At 48.1% G+C, this 14,851-nt stretch overlaps 3 protein-coding genes across 10 annotated transcripts in view; 2 read left to right on the top strand and 1 right to left on the bottom strand.

Annotated features, from left to right (window-relative positions):
- The window catches only part of LOC119430969 (nucleoside diphosphate kinase 6), a 28,499-nt gene that overhangs the window by 3,286 nt on the left and 10,362 nt on the right, over positions 1-14,851 (bottom strand). Inside the window, exons 1-5 of one of the 6 annotated variants that reach the window (XM_037698437.2) lie at positions 4,158-4,368; positions 3,678-3,780; positions 1,622-1,661; positions 1,444-1,527; positions 415-491 (exon numbers count right to left, since the gene is read on the bottom strand). The exons of 1 other annotated variant lie outside the window; for it this stretch is intronic. In XM_037698437.2, coding sequence (XP_037554365.1) covers positions 415-491; positions 1,444-1,527; positions 1,622-1,661; positions 3,678-3,780; positions 4,158-4,235 — 382 coding nt within the window. In that variant the 5' untranslated portion in view covers positions 4,236-4,368. Of the gene's footprint in view, positions 1-414; positions 492-1,443; positions 1,528-1,621; positions 1,662-3,677; positions 3,781-4,157; positions 4,369-14,851 lie in introns of those variants that run through there. 4 more of the 6 variants (XM_049656932.1, XM_049656933.1, XM_049656934.1 and 1 more) reach the window with 4 other exon arrangements.
- Positions 1-14,851, top strand: part of LOC119430963 (trimethylguanosine synthase) — a 46,379-nt gene that overhangs the window by 28,306 nt on the left and 3,222 nt on the right. The window lies entirely within an intron of this gene.
- The window catches only part of LOC119431358 (WD repeat-containing protein 18-like), a 28,053-nt gene continuing 17,843 nt past the window's right edge, over positions 4,642-14,851 (top strand). The window contains exons 1-2 of one of the 2 annotated variants that reach the window (XM_049656930.1): positions 4,643-4,995; positions 7,050-7,448. In XM_049656930.1, coding sequence (XP_049512887.1) covers positions 4,678-4,995; positions 7,050-7,448 — 717 coding nt within the window. In that variant the 5' untranslated portion in view covers positions 4,643-4,677. Of the gene's footprint in view, positions 4,996-7,049; positions 7,449-14,851 lie in introns of both variants that reach the window. The other variant, XM_049656931.1, reaches the window with a different exon arrangement.

The following is a 14,851-nucleotide window of genomic DNA, read 5'->3' as shown; positions in this document are numbered from 1 at the left end:
TGCTGCTACAAATGCTGCCGGCTTTTTCACTAAATGAGCCATTTGATGCTTTCGCATAAAAAAAGAAAAAGCCAGCCCTGCAGCTCTGCCAAGATTGCTTCATTACTATGAACTATTGAATTATGGGCAATTTAATGAAAGTGAAATTATATTGCAGTTGGCCTTGAAAGCCCTCTGCATCATTTGAGTGGCCATAAGGTACTGAAGTTTGTCTTTACCACACATCTCTCGGGTCTCCCTGTGTTCCTTATACAAGTTTACGACCTACAAAAAATTTTTTAATTCAGGCTCTTCATAAGAATGCCATTGTACGGACTTCTTTCTTCATGCTATTAGCTGGCACTCTGAGGGTAAACCTCGTTATTGGGTGCAGATTAATTTCATGCGGAATGGACACGTTAACATGACACTGACCTGATCCATGACCAGCATTCCGTGTGTCTGTCAGTCCAAACCTTGCACGAATGGAATTGGGGGCATCATGAATAGCCCTGCAAGGTTAGATAGAACCTTGGTAAACAAGCACAATTTTCCAGAGAACAGTCATTAAAAATTTGTTGAGCTGCATATTGGTGAGGAGTTTCTGCATTGTTGCTTATTTTGTCCCCCGTTACGCGAGACCTCATGGTGAGCTGCATGAAAATACTATCCATTTAACTTAACTCACACATATACATATGTATATGTATGTATGTGTGTGTTTACATATATATGTGGAAACATTTACTTCCACATCCTCCACGTTTCGCATGCCATGCTATGCCATCTGTGGCAAGTTATCCTTTCGTCTACTTTCATTTCGCGTTACCTCTTTTATTTTTTGTCACTTCGTATGATTGTGATCAACGACAAATCAAGCCCTTCTAGATTCCCCTATTCATTTTTCTCATTTGTAATAAGCATGCATTTGTTACGTGCTAATATTGGCGAGAAGCATTTCAGATGTCTTCCTTTGTGTCGGACAATTTGTTATATCGATGCTCGTTGCATCAAAGTCAACTGTACTGTAGCGGACAAGGATGCCGTTTTTTTGCCCCACAAAGAAGGTCCTGGAGAGAAAGCGGTGTCCTATCATTGCAATTCAGAGTGGGAAACATCGCCAAAGTCTGCTAGTTCTTTTATTTACATTCATGATGGAATGATGATTCTCAGTGCAATGATTTTTCTTTGTTCCTACTGCTGTACTCTATTCCTCGTAATTGTTTTAGTACTTTAGTCTTCGTGATCTATTGTCTCATTCTTTTCTTCCCTTCTTCCATTTTTGTTTCTGTTCGTTCGTTCCCGAAGAGTAGGCAGGCTTTGTGCCCCTTCCGGTGGCAATTGCCAGCCGGCTGTTCCTTACTTTCTTTCTTTATAGATGCTTTCTAACCAAACAATAATAACAATGTAATAGGACTACCAAATGGCTTTGCTTGACATAAAATATGAGCAAAGCTATCTTACCTGAACACTTGGGTTGGCCCCAGGAGGGTACGCCACTCTTTGATGCCATTCTCCTTGGCCAATACGTGGACTGACAGTGGCCCACTAGCAGAACAGATGGCATATGAAAAGCATGGAGTGAGTTACGCGACTGAGTTTTCTGGTCAGTGCAGAGCAGTGAAGCATGCTGGATACATACCTGGACATAAAGCTTGCCAGCCTCTCAAAGAAGAATTTTCCTAAAGCAAGAACAAAACAACAGTTGTAACAGATTAGTTTTCACTCCTTGAGTTGGCCAGCCTCTACAAAAAAAAAAAAAACTTTTAAAATAGAAAACTGCAAGTTAGCACTCATTTTTCAAGTGAAAAGTAAAGAGAGAACTGAAACGGAATGTTTGATGTTTTCAAAGGTTCACACTAGTCAGGCAGTGTAACAGCCATGTGATATCTAAGGTGTGGACAAGACAATCAATCAAGATGTAGCTCTGAGTCAACATGAAATTGAGGCACATTAATATTTGCTATCATGCCACTGGGCAGATGCAAAACGCGAGGGGGAAAGAGGAAGTGCAATTTGTCCCAGTTTTTTTTTTTTTTTACTTGTAAAATATTCACAGCAGAAGTGCACTGTTTATTTCTCCTATGCATTTTCCCTAGGTTTCATTTGTGTTCTTTTATTTATTCGAGCCAAGTTGTTTAAAGAAAACGCTGACCAGAAAAAAAAAAGTAAGATTGCCTTGCGAGTAAGTTCTTGCTCGCACTGTGCAGTTTAAATGCTGCAAGGCGAGTCTCATTCATAGTTACGTTACAGCCGTTCGTGCCAGGATGTGGCAAAAAATTATGTAGGAACTGTTTTTTCTCATTGCTAAGCAAGCACTAACGATGGAAGAACTATGTTGTCTGGGAGAGTTCCCGTAAATTTTTGGCATGGCAGAGGCTGAAGACTTATTAAAGTTGAACACCTACTGTATGCATCCCATTCAATTGTGTGGCATCTCAGTTAACTGCCAAGGCTTAATTAACTTAACATAGATATAATATTTTTTAGATGTCTTACTAATTAATAAATGCCTACTAAACTGTAAATGCCACTGTTGCCTGGGCCTTATGCATTCCTCGCTTGCTAGGTCAGACATCCCAGACAGCACCACATTTGCTGCACCATCCCGACTCCCTTTGCATCGAAACCCGATAACACCGTCACTGCAGTCAGTCATCGACCGCTTAGATCGTAACTCTATCCCCGCACAGCCTCTTCAATGACGTGCGCCGCGGCACGACTCCGGGCGACGAGGTGACAATTGTATCGCGTCGACCGCATAGTCTGAAGTCCTTCCGCGCACTTATCCCCGTTCCATTAGTCACGCAACCGGATACGCACTCGGGGGCGCTCCGCGTATTGGCACTTGGCTTCTCAGAATGTGTGCGAAAGGGGGGGGGGGGGGGGGGGGGGGGGGACTTCGGTTGGTGCAGAAGCACAGCGCGGTGGTCGCTAAAGTAGTGTGTGTCAACGTCATTGTCACTCCGCTCTCTTATCTCCCCGACAGGATTAGAAGCTCGGCCCTAAGGTGACGTATATAGGCGTGTGTAAACAGAGCAGCGGGCCGCACGGCAGAGCACGTGCGTTTTGGAAGAAATCTCGTCGTTACGGATAGAAGACGTGTTTATAGAGATAACGCGAGCTCCACTGTGCGTCGTCTGCTGGAACGCGTTCAACGCGCAAACGGCCCGGCCCGACTCCGGGCCATCTTTAAGATAAGGCTAGAGTGTACCCAATCTAGTACACTCTAATAAGGCATTTTACTCGCTTTTTCGGGAAACCGGAGCCCGACGAAACCCGCGATGCGACGCAATTAAGCGATCCGCGTCGGTTCTACCTTCGAAGAGTGCCGTCGCATCGGTATGCGGACGAGCGCCGCGTCGTGCCGATCGCGACACTTTCGCAACCTAGGAGCAGACGACACGCTTGGTCTTGAAACTGACGGCAACAAGACGTCTTAACGAAAGAAAGCACTGTTAGGGGTTTTTGTTTATTCGTTCTCGCGCGCGGTTACTCGAACTGAAGGACCAGAGCTTTTTTTAGAATTGCTTAGCTCGACATGACGAATGGGGCGAAATTTGGAACAATGAGAGAACAGCTGTTTCACAACATATGTTAACTCTGGCTCGAAATCACGCTTGCAAACGGAAAAATGCAGTACGAATGTACCGTGGACGTGGGGAACCTTATGAGGCGATACATATATATGAACCTACCTTGATGCTCGGCGTAAAACTTCTCCATCTGTTCTCTAGTGTAAGATCCCATCTTGCTCTTGACAAAGATGAAATCATTCTCCAGGATCACCTGCCGAACAGCCTGTACGAAATTAGGATAAGAAAGCACCGCAGGCTTAGAAAGCAATTATCGTGAAAATCAAATCTTCGAGCTTCTCCACTGAAACAGCTGCTCGGAAAACTGTTTACGGCAGCCAAGAGTAAGAATAGCGCGAAACAACGAACACAACATGAAAAATAAGTGACAGGAAAAGCGCGTACGTCACTCCCTTGTTTACACCGCGGGTACTGCTTTTGCTTTTCTTTGTCTGTAATTGTGCTATTCTCGCCGAAATAGGTGCGCCCTTTAGCGAGGTGGCGAGTCGGCCGTCAAACGCGCTAATTGCTCGCGTCAAGGACACTTCCTCCTCTGGGCCGGCCGACTAATGGATCCTATAAAGTTCGCGATCGCCGCCTCACCTCGAGTTTCATGGGGATCTTGCAAACATCGGGCTTCAAGATCGCCAGGGTCAGCTGCAGCTTTCGCGTGATGCACATGGCTTCTGTTGATGTGACAAGTGGCGACCCCCTTGACTTGCCGGCGCATGCGGCACGAAACGAGAGAGAGCGCGCGCGCGGTGAAACAATGTGCACGTGTGCGCTGGATGCGTCGTCGTGTGTGTGCACGTGTGCCTTTGCACGCGACTGCCGCGCCTAGCGACCTACTGAGCCAACGCACATACGTGCCAGCTGTCACGATTGTAACTTCTATGTTTTTGCTCGTCGAACAACGACATCAGCCTCGTTGTAGACATGAGCGGCAGTTTTAACGTGCACCAGCTATCTCTGAGTGTCTCAGCGGCCGGTGGTTCGCGGCGCGCAAGTTTGTGTGGATTTTTTTAAAGTTGGCGCATCACTACCGGCACCTAGCGGAGCTTTCGGCGGTTTGCTACGACGAGCAGGGCTTAGCCGGCTGGGCGCGTTTGATTACAGCGGAAAAATGGCGTCGTTCGAATGCATCTTCACGAGCGACGGCGCCGGCCAGTTGTGGAACACTTGCGTGTGGGACATTGTGTCGGCGTCGGTGCTGTCGCAGTACAAGGGAGGGACGAGCAGTCCGCGGACGCTGTGTCTGTTGGGGTCGGACTACGTCATCGGCGCGCAGCACGACAAGCCGCTGCTGCGGGTCTGGTCGTTGCAGCGTCGCGATCAGATTCAGAAGCAAATCGTGTGCCCCGGCAGAGTCTCTGCGTTGGCGGCGTCTCCGGACGGCCTGCACTGCGTGGCCGGCATAGACGACAAGATATACCTGTGGCAGGTGAGCGCTGTCGCCCATGCCATGTTCTTGTAAGCGCGCACGTGCAGATAGTTTCTGGTTTCACCACGCGTGCTCTTTCGGTGTGTGCCTCACGGCGCCGGGAAGTCAAGGGGGGTTGCCACTTGTCACATCGACGAAAGTGCAGTATACTAGAATACTGCAACAGAAGTGTGCGACCGTGTTAGCATATCGTAATACGAGAAAGGGAAGCATGGTCGGCGTGGTTGCCTTCGTGTTGTGTGCAGCTGCAGGAACTGCACGGATAACAAGGTAAGTAGTTTTCTGTATTCACAGTCCCCTACTACCGGGCAGGAGACGCCGGTTGAGTTTCTTGCACAGAAAACGTAGAGACGAACGCTACTCGTCTGGTAGCAGTCGGGGAATCGGAACACTTGTCCGTACAAAGCGGCGACGTCAGAGGCGTCTACGCTTGCCGCGCGACTGACCGCAACCGTCTCGGCCACGCGACATTTTTGAAACGTTTCAACTGAAGCTGCGCAAAAAGTAGGTGGAGAAAATGAGGCAAGAACCACGTACAGGAGAAGACAGAGCGCCGACTGCCAACTGAATTTTATTTGGGAAAGGCAGCCAACATTTTTTTTTTTTTTTTTTTCAGGCAGAACGAGAAAGTGAGCATGGTTTACAATACAAGATTATCATTTCTCTCCTTATAATGCGCCCCAGCTGTGCAAGCGATGATGCACCAACACACTTGTGAACAGCCATTTTGATGAAAAATGCTTCTATGATCTAACCAAATGGGTTTATTTTTTTTTTCTTTAAACTTCCTTGTATCTAACATTCCTGGTCGGTTGTTGCCTGCTTTAAAAACGTACTCTTATGGCGGACAAAAAAAAGTAAAGTGCATGTGAGCACTGTTTACAGCGAACTGCTGTGCCCATTTTTAACATTGTTTTGTTGTTGCCTGGCACTTTCATTGGTGCATTGTTTTCTTTCCTATGTAAACGTTACTACAGCTTAGCGGAATTTTATTTACTTTTCATATGCTGGTTCATAAACCTTTTTTTCATGGTTGGTGGAACGTGCTGACCATAATTTATTTCACACAAGGGGACCAACATTGGAACGCTTGCAGGGAGCAGAAATAAAACTGGAGTAATGTCATGTTTACTGGCTATTTTATTTATGAATTGTGCGAAGTTTATTTACACGAGAAACTACATGCAGTGCTACTTTCCTCTTTTCTTATTTTGTGATTGCTTCAGTTTTTTAGAAGTGCCTAACACACATACGTTTTAAAGGAATTCAGACACCCAGCGTCTAATAATCACCTCATCTGGGTTGTAAAGATACCCTCAAGCTGTTGCTCACATGATTGGCTGTCCGAATACTGGTACAAGCAATGCATTGTTAAGTTGCGATGGATGCTGCCATAGGGCAAGATAACCTTTTTAGTCGAAGGTACATATGCCAGGCACACTTGTTTACTAGAAGAAACATAGAGTAGTTGAGCATCCAGAAATTGAACGTTATTGCTCTGTGCCCATACCTGTGAAAGCTTAAAACTACAGAAAGGCTAGTGAAAGTTGCCAGCATATTAGCTGCTGTATCGTCAGAAGGAATAACTGATTCTTTTATAAGAATTGCTAAGTAATCATCTACAGACCTATAGGTGTGAAGAACACCGATTCGGTTGTTGATGGAGGATTTTAAAAAAAATTTCATAAAAATGGGCCATTACTCATAAACATGTCTCAGTCATGATGGTCAATTTTACGTAAAGCAGTTTACAAAACTGTGACTCGGCAACTGTGTGCTATCCCCCTGCCCTCGTGTAGTGTCTGTGGGAAATACATTTCCAGGTATGCAAGAACATCTGAAGCAACAGGAATAAAGATGGGACAAATTCATGTACTGTTAATCGTTCTCATGCTAGCTGAACAATCACAGTGCCAGAATTGCCTATTAGTATCTTTTCTACGAATTTCTGTGGCCAAGACAGCATATGAGGACATGATGCCAACGCCATGTGTGGCTGGAGTTTGGGCGTATTTGCTGTTGGCGATAAAATGTCTCTTCCGTCTTTGTCTCAGGTCTCGTCGGGTGACCTTCTCGCCGTGGTCAGCCGTCATTTCCAGCTGATCACGTGTCTGCGTTTCACCGATGATGGTGGCCGCTTCGTTTCGGCATCGCGTGACGGCCAGGTGCTGGTCTGGGACCTGGCCGAGGTCGCCTGCACCGCCACGCGGGGACCCGCCGAGCCCATGCACGCATGGTCGCAGCACAGCTTTGACGTCACCGACGTCCACATTGGTGCGCTGGGCGGGACGCGCTGCTACACCTGCTCGGCTGACCAGACGTGCCGTGTGTTTGACATTGACAGCGGCGAGCTGCTGGCCACCGTTGTGCTCGATGCCCCGCTGACGGCGGTCGTCACGGATCCGGCCGAGGACCGCATCTTTGCCGGTTCCAGCACAGGAAAGATATTCGAGGTGAGCTCTCGTCAGTGTCCTGTTGATCACTGTGTGTGGAAAGAACTGCAGGCATTCTTTGGGATGAGAATTGGCACTCAAAATTTGATTGTTGTGTAAGTAAATGAATGGTACGTGACACTATATGACCTTCCACAATACGAAAAAGAAAAAAAAATCTCTTACCTGAGGCTTCAGATGCCTGAAAATACGCTAAAAAGAGGGTGCCTAATTTATCACTAGTCACCAGCCACATCGAAGTTTCTGCATCAGGTTGCCGTGGATTTTCAGAATTTTTGCTCACTTGTAGTAATTTTATATCAGATAGCCCCATTTTCTAAAGGAGCCGCAGACTAGCAAGTTTTTGAAAACTTCTACTTCACCATGATGGCTGAAATACGAGAAAATACTACTTTGAAATCCGTGCTGCCACGTTGGTTAACCGGCGCCAGGGTTATTGAATTTGGAGTAGTAGTGGACTGGTGCTCACACGCTTTCATCGAAGTTATTCCTATCTTTTACGTGGCTTCTTTATCCCCAATTTTGTAGAAAGCCCGCATCATGGGGAAAAAAAAAATGTCACTGCACACTTATGCATCTGGATTGCAGCATTTAATTTCAATCGTGTTACTAAAGATCAAGGTTCTGAAAGAGGCGTCAGAAGAGTGAACATCCGAGCATGATCTCTGAGATCTCATCAGAAAATCGCATCTGTGCACATGTGTATAGAACTGCACCTTTGTCTTGGAAGGAGCCTGCTGTGCTTGGCTAAAACGTCTTTTGCGGCATTTCGTGCCAGTGCTAGGTTCTGGTGTCAGAATTGTCGTGTTTGTTAAGCACATTTGGCTTCCCATGAGCTTCTGTTTCTTTCTTTACCTTTAACGTGAAGCTTCATATGCCTACAGTATTTCTGTGGTTATACCTGCTGCGGGGGCTATGTTTCTTGCTCGAGAGACTCCGAGGGTCATCTTTTTTCGGCACTGTAGCCAGCACTCTGCTAGCCGACAACGAAGATAGTGGTTCAGCATCTGCAAAAGAAGTGCATTCAGCTGCGCCGTAATTCATGAGCATCCTACAACCTATATTTGCAACCTACAATTCTACATTTTTAGTGGTACAAAATTGGTTCTAAAGGCCGTCTTTAGTGAAGCTTTCTTTGTGATGTCCGGAGGTTTAAATGCTGTGGTTAGTGACAACGCTGTGTCGCGTTTTCTGTTGTTTGCCACTATTGAGTTGCAGTTGAGGAGAGGCCATTTCGCGCACCGCTTGGGGTAACACCTAGCACATGTGCCACACTCGTGACATAAAGTTCAGCGGTTCGACTCCTGGCACAGTTGTTCCGAACAGAATGGTTTCTTCTGTGCTTTTTGAGGCTCCCAAGCACAGATCTCTTGATGTTGCCAACTGCTCTTGCCGGCAGCACCTTGGGTAGCCTGTGCAACAGCAACCTCGGCCGTTACCAAAGGCTTTCCACCGAGTCATGTTTCTCATAGGTGGTAGGTACGTGGCCCGGCCTGAGATATACATTTTAGATATTGGAAGAATGTATTTTATGTATAGCTTAAAGAGAGTTTTAGCCTATCCATAAATATTTTCGTTTGTGGAGTAGTACCAGGTTATCGGAGAGGTGTACGGCAGCAACAAGACTGTTAGTGACATCTTGGGACACTAAGCTTAGCCAGAAAGCACACAAAGCTCGTACTGCAGTAACCTACCATTTTCTGCTTAACTGCTAGCGTAAAGCGTTATTAGCGATGTAGTGGAGTCCTTAGATGATTTCCTTAAGTGAGAATACTCAGGTGATGCAAAGAACTTTTCAAAAGCATTGTAGTTGGACATAGCATCACAAGAGGTCACTACCAGCTTTGCTACTGCCGTCCACAGCTCTACTAATCTGTATACGTGTTATCCTTTATGGTACACTGAGTTACTGGAGACGTAGATGTCAAGCATCTGCATTGGTTGTGCAATCTTGTGGTGCAAAGCTTAACCAGAGGACACAGAGCTGTTAGAGAGTTTTAACTTTGCATGATTCATTAGGCCCACTGTGCATGAGCCACCACCATTCGTTTAGTGACTCCCGGTTCAACTACTGTCTGCAAATAAGGGCGTTTGCAACCTTTGCTTTTATTGCAAAGGTAAACGTGGCTGGGTAGCAATATTTTGTTTGAGCTTACATTGGCTCATGTGACGACCACAGTTTACAGCCACTTCATTTTTGAGTCTCCCTTTAGCAGCTACAACCTTCCCTCGGCAAATGTTCCCCACATAATTATTGCACCCCCAACTTCGGATCAGGTTTATGCGAAAAAAAGTGCATGTATTATGCCAGTAAATCTGGTCACATCGTCTTGAACCTGAAAGAGAACGGCTGCCCAGAAGAGTTTATCTGCCAAGTAGCGCGTTGCTTAGTAAAGAAACAAAGAAGTGCCTTGAGGTCAGCAGAGGGGAAAAGAAACAAAGCGGCCTGCCTTCCTGACTTGCGGGGAAGGGGTAGATAGGGTGAGGGGAGGGAGTTGAACAAAGCACTTCAACGTGTGTTGTGGGAGGAGGGTATTCAAATTGCACACAAGCCTTTCGCCACACTCGAGCACCTACTCCCTAGGCTGAAATGCAGCGGTCACCTGCCAATGCAGTCTCCTTCACTGGTGTCTTAGGTGTGTGGGAAGGGGAGGACTAAAAACTGCCCTGAACAAATGTGGCAGCACAGAAACTACCTCCATCGCTTGGACAGCCAGCACAGTGCTGAACTGGAGTGTGTATTGCCCCTGGAAATTTGAATACCATTGCTGGTCACAACTTCAGACACGTTATTGGTCAGTGGCAGAAATGCAACATAATGTCACGTTTTATCAAATTCTGTTGCCCTGAAAGCTTTTGTGGTTGGCTGTGCAGCCCATGTCAGACTTAATCCAAGCAATGAAGGCATATTTTTTGCAGCGTAACTTTGTAAAAAATGCAGTCATCGTATGCTTTGGAAGGAATCTGCATTAATACAGCACATTCAAAGCACCGTAGTTAGAAATACACTGGTTCTCTCAGATTTCACAGCACCAACTTGGAAGTGCAGCAAAAGAACGAAGATCAGACTTGGACCCAGACTACTGACCGATTCTAAGCTATGCCATCTGCCTTGTGAGCCAGTGCCTGTTGTCGCTGTCCGTGGTCTGCATGCCTTCAATTTTATCTGCAACACCCTCCGCAGGAGAAGCAAGCGAGTGGTTAAGGCACGTTCAAGTCGAGTGTGACGGTGACTGTTTCGTTCTTGCAGGTGGCCTTGTACAAGTGGAACACAGGCAACAAACGACCAGAGGCAACATTCGTCGGCCATGAAGGCAAGGTGACCTGCCTGGCAACGTCGTTGGACGGCCAGCTGCTGGTATCGGGCAGTGAGGACTGCACGGCGCGAGTGTGGATGTCACCTCCAAGCAGTGCATCCATGTCCTGCACCACAAAGGAGCTGTCACCAACGCATTGGTTGTGCCAACACCCGCAGCGCTGGCATCGATGCGGCCGTCACCACCAACGCTTCCACTGGGCGTCTTCAAGCGTACCATGCAGGCTGCCAAGGATCCGAACGGAGTCCCCGTGCATCTGGACTCCGGTCTGGTGAGCATGATTCGTGAGGAGGCGGTGCGACGAACGCGTTGCCACGTGTGGACTGGGCTGAGGCGCTGCTGTCGATGTCTTCGTCATCTGCTGCGGGCGACGAGGAAGCAGACGACGACGATGATGATGAGGGCAGCGCTTTTGAGGGAGAGGAGGACTTGAGCAAGCAGGTGGCCATGCTCAAGGAGGTGAATAAGCAGCTCTACAGTTATGCCTGGAACTGTGTTCTGAGGCAGCAACAGGCAACGGGCAGTGATGTGTCAATCACTGTGAGTTTGGGTCATTGTGATGTTTGCAGGATTGAGGAATAAACAATGTGATGTGTTCTATATCGCTCGCCTGCGATTGCTTTTGGCAAGAAATTTGTACAGATTCAAGCAAAGAAACATTGAACTGCGCGTTGCTGTCATGGTACAGTAGAACCTCGTTTATACATTTCTGTGCAAAAAAATGCGAGAGAGAACGTACGATCTGAAGTACGAACCTCGCAGACTCAACTGTAGTTCACATCTGTATAATGCAAAGCTTTGTGCGAATCGTTGCAGCGGAGACTGGTAAGGCCCGAGCGGGCCTGAAGTGCGCATTGTCATGTTTGTGGCTTCAGCAAGCTTACATTTGCGATCCTTGAATTCGGCCTGGGTCAGCAGCTTCTTCGAGGAGGAAATTTCTGTGGGATGTTTGGATGTGCCCACTTGTTGCTAATCGTTGAGGCACGAGACTGACTACGCCAAGCTGGTATGGCCCAAGCGACCCGAGATGCACATTGTCGTTTTTCTATTGCGTAGTGTCTTAAGACAGCGACGGAAAACTGGCTCCGAATGACATTGCAACTTCTGAAATTGAACATTTTAAAAATAATATTGTGTTATAAGTGCAACAATCTGTGTTAATTATGCGTGTGCATAGATTTATTGCCTCAATGCGTTTAGGTCGCTATGATTGCTTGAAAATTTAGAAAGAGTGAAAAACACTGTCGCAAGAATGTCTGAAACCCCAAGCATGAAGAGTCTGAAGCCTCAAGCATGAAGATTTATAGGCAAATCCATGTACCCTCATCATTCCCATCATTTGCCATACATTGTTTCCACGGGCGCCCTGACTGTCGTTTGTTTCAGGGCAGGTTTTAGTACAACTAGCCACAGTTGTTGCTGCCACGTTGTCGGACTGTACCACTCACTTCTTTTGGCACATTTGATTCTAGTTGCAGCCTTGGTACATTCAAATATTGTTTCATTTGCAATGGCAACATTTAATGTAGAATGTCTGCACGATCAGCTGCATGTTGCAACTTCCGAGTGCGGGGTTACCAGAAACGATCACTTGCTATCACGTGTTTGTGTTGTGATCTCCGCCTCGCGGTGCTCCACCGGGAGTCACCTAGACCACCGCGCGGGTCCAAACCCCTCAGGGGGAAGGATCAGTTCAGTGCGTGTGCCTGGAGTGGACACTCCTTCGATTTTCACTGAGAGCAAGGCAGCGTCAAAAGAAGAAGGCCCAGAGTACAAGGAAGGCATTTGTTAGCCGACTACTTTGGCGTTGACTGTTACACCCTATCGGCGCATGAAGCTGAAGCTCCCGCAAATCAAGGGTGGCACAACAGCATCAGAGAACGCTGTAACACGCTGCTATACGGTAGGATGGCTCCCAACAACCATGCCACCAGGCAACGTTCCTTCAGCTTGGTATAGCCTCCGAGGGTGACCGGCGCAGTACAACTCTGCACGCGAGGTGAGCCGTGTCTCTTTGGCATAGCCTCCAGAATAGGAGCAGCAAATATGTGTGCACCCGCCTCGGGTCGAAGACCTTCAGCGAGAGCCGACCAGCCAAACGACTCACTGGGAGAATCCGAATTCAGTATGCACCGTTTCGCCATCCGAACCCACGTGCGCGAAGTTCGAAAGTGACTTCGCAACGATGCGGCCCCTATGCCCAAAACGTGCTGCGTTAAGGCACCCGCAACGAAATGGACAAATGCAATCCCCCACAGTGTGCTTTTCGCATGAATTCTTTCTTTATAGCTAGGCTTCAAGATTGTCATGTGACGCTCCATCCTGTAACAAAAGCTCTTCGATAAATCCTACTGCCGCGCTTCGAGGAATATCACAGCCCCTGTAGAGGACCAGGAACACTTTGAAGATGTTGCCCTATTGTCCATGACGGAGCAATCCATGTAGCAATGGCAAAGAAATATGTCTATGCGGAAAGGGATCGTCTATGGATATTGTGGTATCTCCACTCAGTTGCCCATCACCTTGAAAAATGTATAATCGGGCTTCGTCTGAACACCGTATTGACACGTATACATGTTTATTCTTTCACGGTGGCCGCTTTCCACCGGCTAACAAATGTTAACGTTATCGCTAGGCGCAGGACGCGCCTGTATCGGAAGTTTCTAGAACGTTATCGATGCTTCTTTCCATTGCCTGTTTCACCGACGCTTCTGTTATCTGATTGCATGACTGACGCGAATGTCTAGAACTTTCTGGAAGACACGCGGGCATCAGGGATTAATCTAGAACCTTCGATGACTCAGGTATAAAGCCGACGCGTTTCGCGCTGATCAGATTTTCGACGATCGCCGACTGTGTTCGCCGCTATCGTTGTGCTTTGAGTGTACCTTGCTTTGTGGGCACAGGTTCGCCCAAATAAAACCAGTTTCGTCGTACACAGTTTTTACGACTGTTTTCTTCAGCGTCACTACTACGTGACATCTGGTGGAGGTGCTAGTGCGTTCATGCAGCGAACGCCCCCGCAAAGCCGCGATCCAAGCCCGAAACCGAGGAACGCCAACGTCACAAGGACCAGCGAGCTAGCCGTAGGCAGCAAGGCTTCTGCCGAGTATGGACTTCTTCCCGAAAGACCACAGCGATCAAGGCCAAGTCAACGACCAATGGCAGCCCAGCGTCCCCCATCCTGCTGCAACAACCTCGGGAGCCCCGACCTTCCGTGGATCATCGGCTGAAGACCCTGAACCTTGGCTGGCGACATACGAGCGGATCGCGACGTTCAACAAATGGAGCGACGACGACACTACGCCATGTCTATTTTCGTTGGATGACGCTGCTGCGGACCTGGTTTGAGAACAGAGAGACACCCTGGTTACGTGGGACCTTTTCGTGAAAACTTCGTGAGGACCTTCACGAGTGTCGTACGAAAGAGAGGGCAAGGTTCTCTTAGAACCAGGGTGCAATTGCCGAACGAGAACATCGCGATCTTCACGGAGGAGATGTCTCGCCTCTTCCGCCACGCCGACCCCGACATGTCTGAAGAAAAGAAATTTCGGTTCTTGATGCGGGGTGTCAAAGAGCAACTATTCACCGGATTGATGCGCAACCCGCCCAAGATGTCGCCGAATTTCTTTCCGAGGCCACAACGATCGAGAAGACGTTGAAATGCCGCCAGGCAATACAACCGCCGTGCCCTGACCACTACGCCGATGCTCAAGCTCTAGGCGCCGACGACCTGCGCGAGACCATCAGAGCAGTCGTTCGCGAGGAGCTGCAGAAGCTCTTACCCAGGTCGCAGCCTCAAGTGGCATCTATCGCCGCCGTCGTCAAAGAAGAAGTTCAGCGCTCACTTGGAGTTCCTGATGTGCAGCCGCATCGCCGCAACCCCAGCCGGAAGCGCTGACTTACGCCGCCGTTGCCCGTCGTCAAGCCCCCCTTCACGCTCGCACCAGGGCCAAGTAACGCCGCAGTTCCGTCGCCCACCGCCGCCGCCGCAGCCAGCACGCCCGCCCGTCACCCAGCGCAGCTACCCGAGAAAAGACGGACATTTGGCGCGCCCCGACCACCGCGCCGCTCTGCTATCACTGC

Source organism: Dermacentor silvarum, chromosome 10 (assembly GCF_013339745.2).
Source record: "Dermacentor silvarum isolate Dsil-2018 chromosome 10, BIME_Dsil_1.4, whole genome shotgun sequence".
Taxonomy (NCBI): Eukaryota; Metazoa; Arthropoda; class Arachnida; order Ixodida; family Ixodidae; genus Dermacentor; species Dermacentor silvarum.
This window is presented reverse-complemented; position numbering and strand designations above follow the sequence as displayed.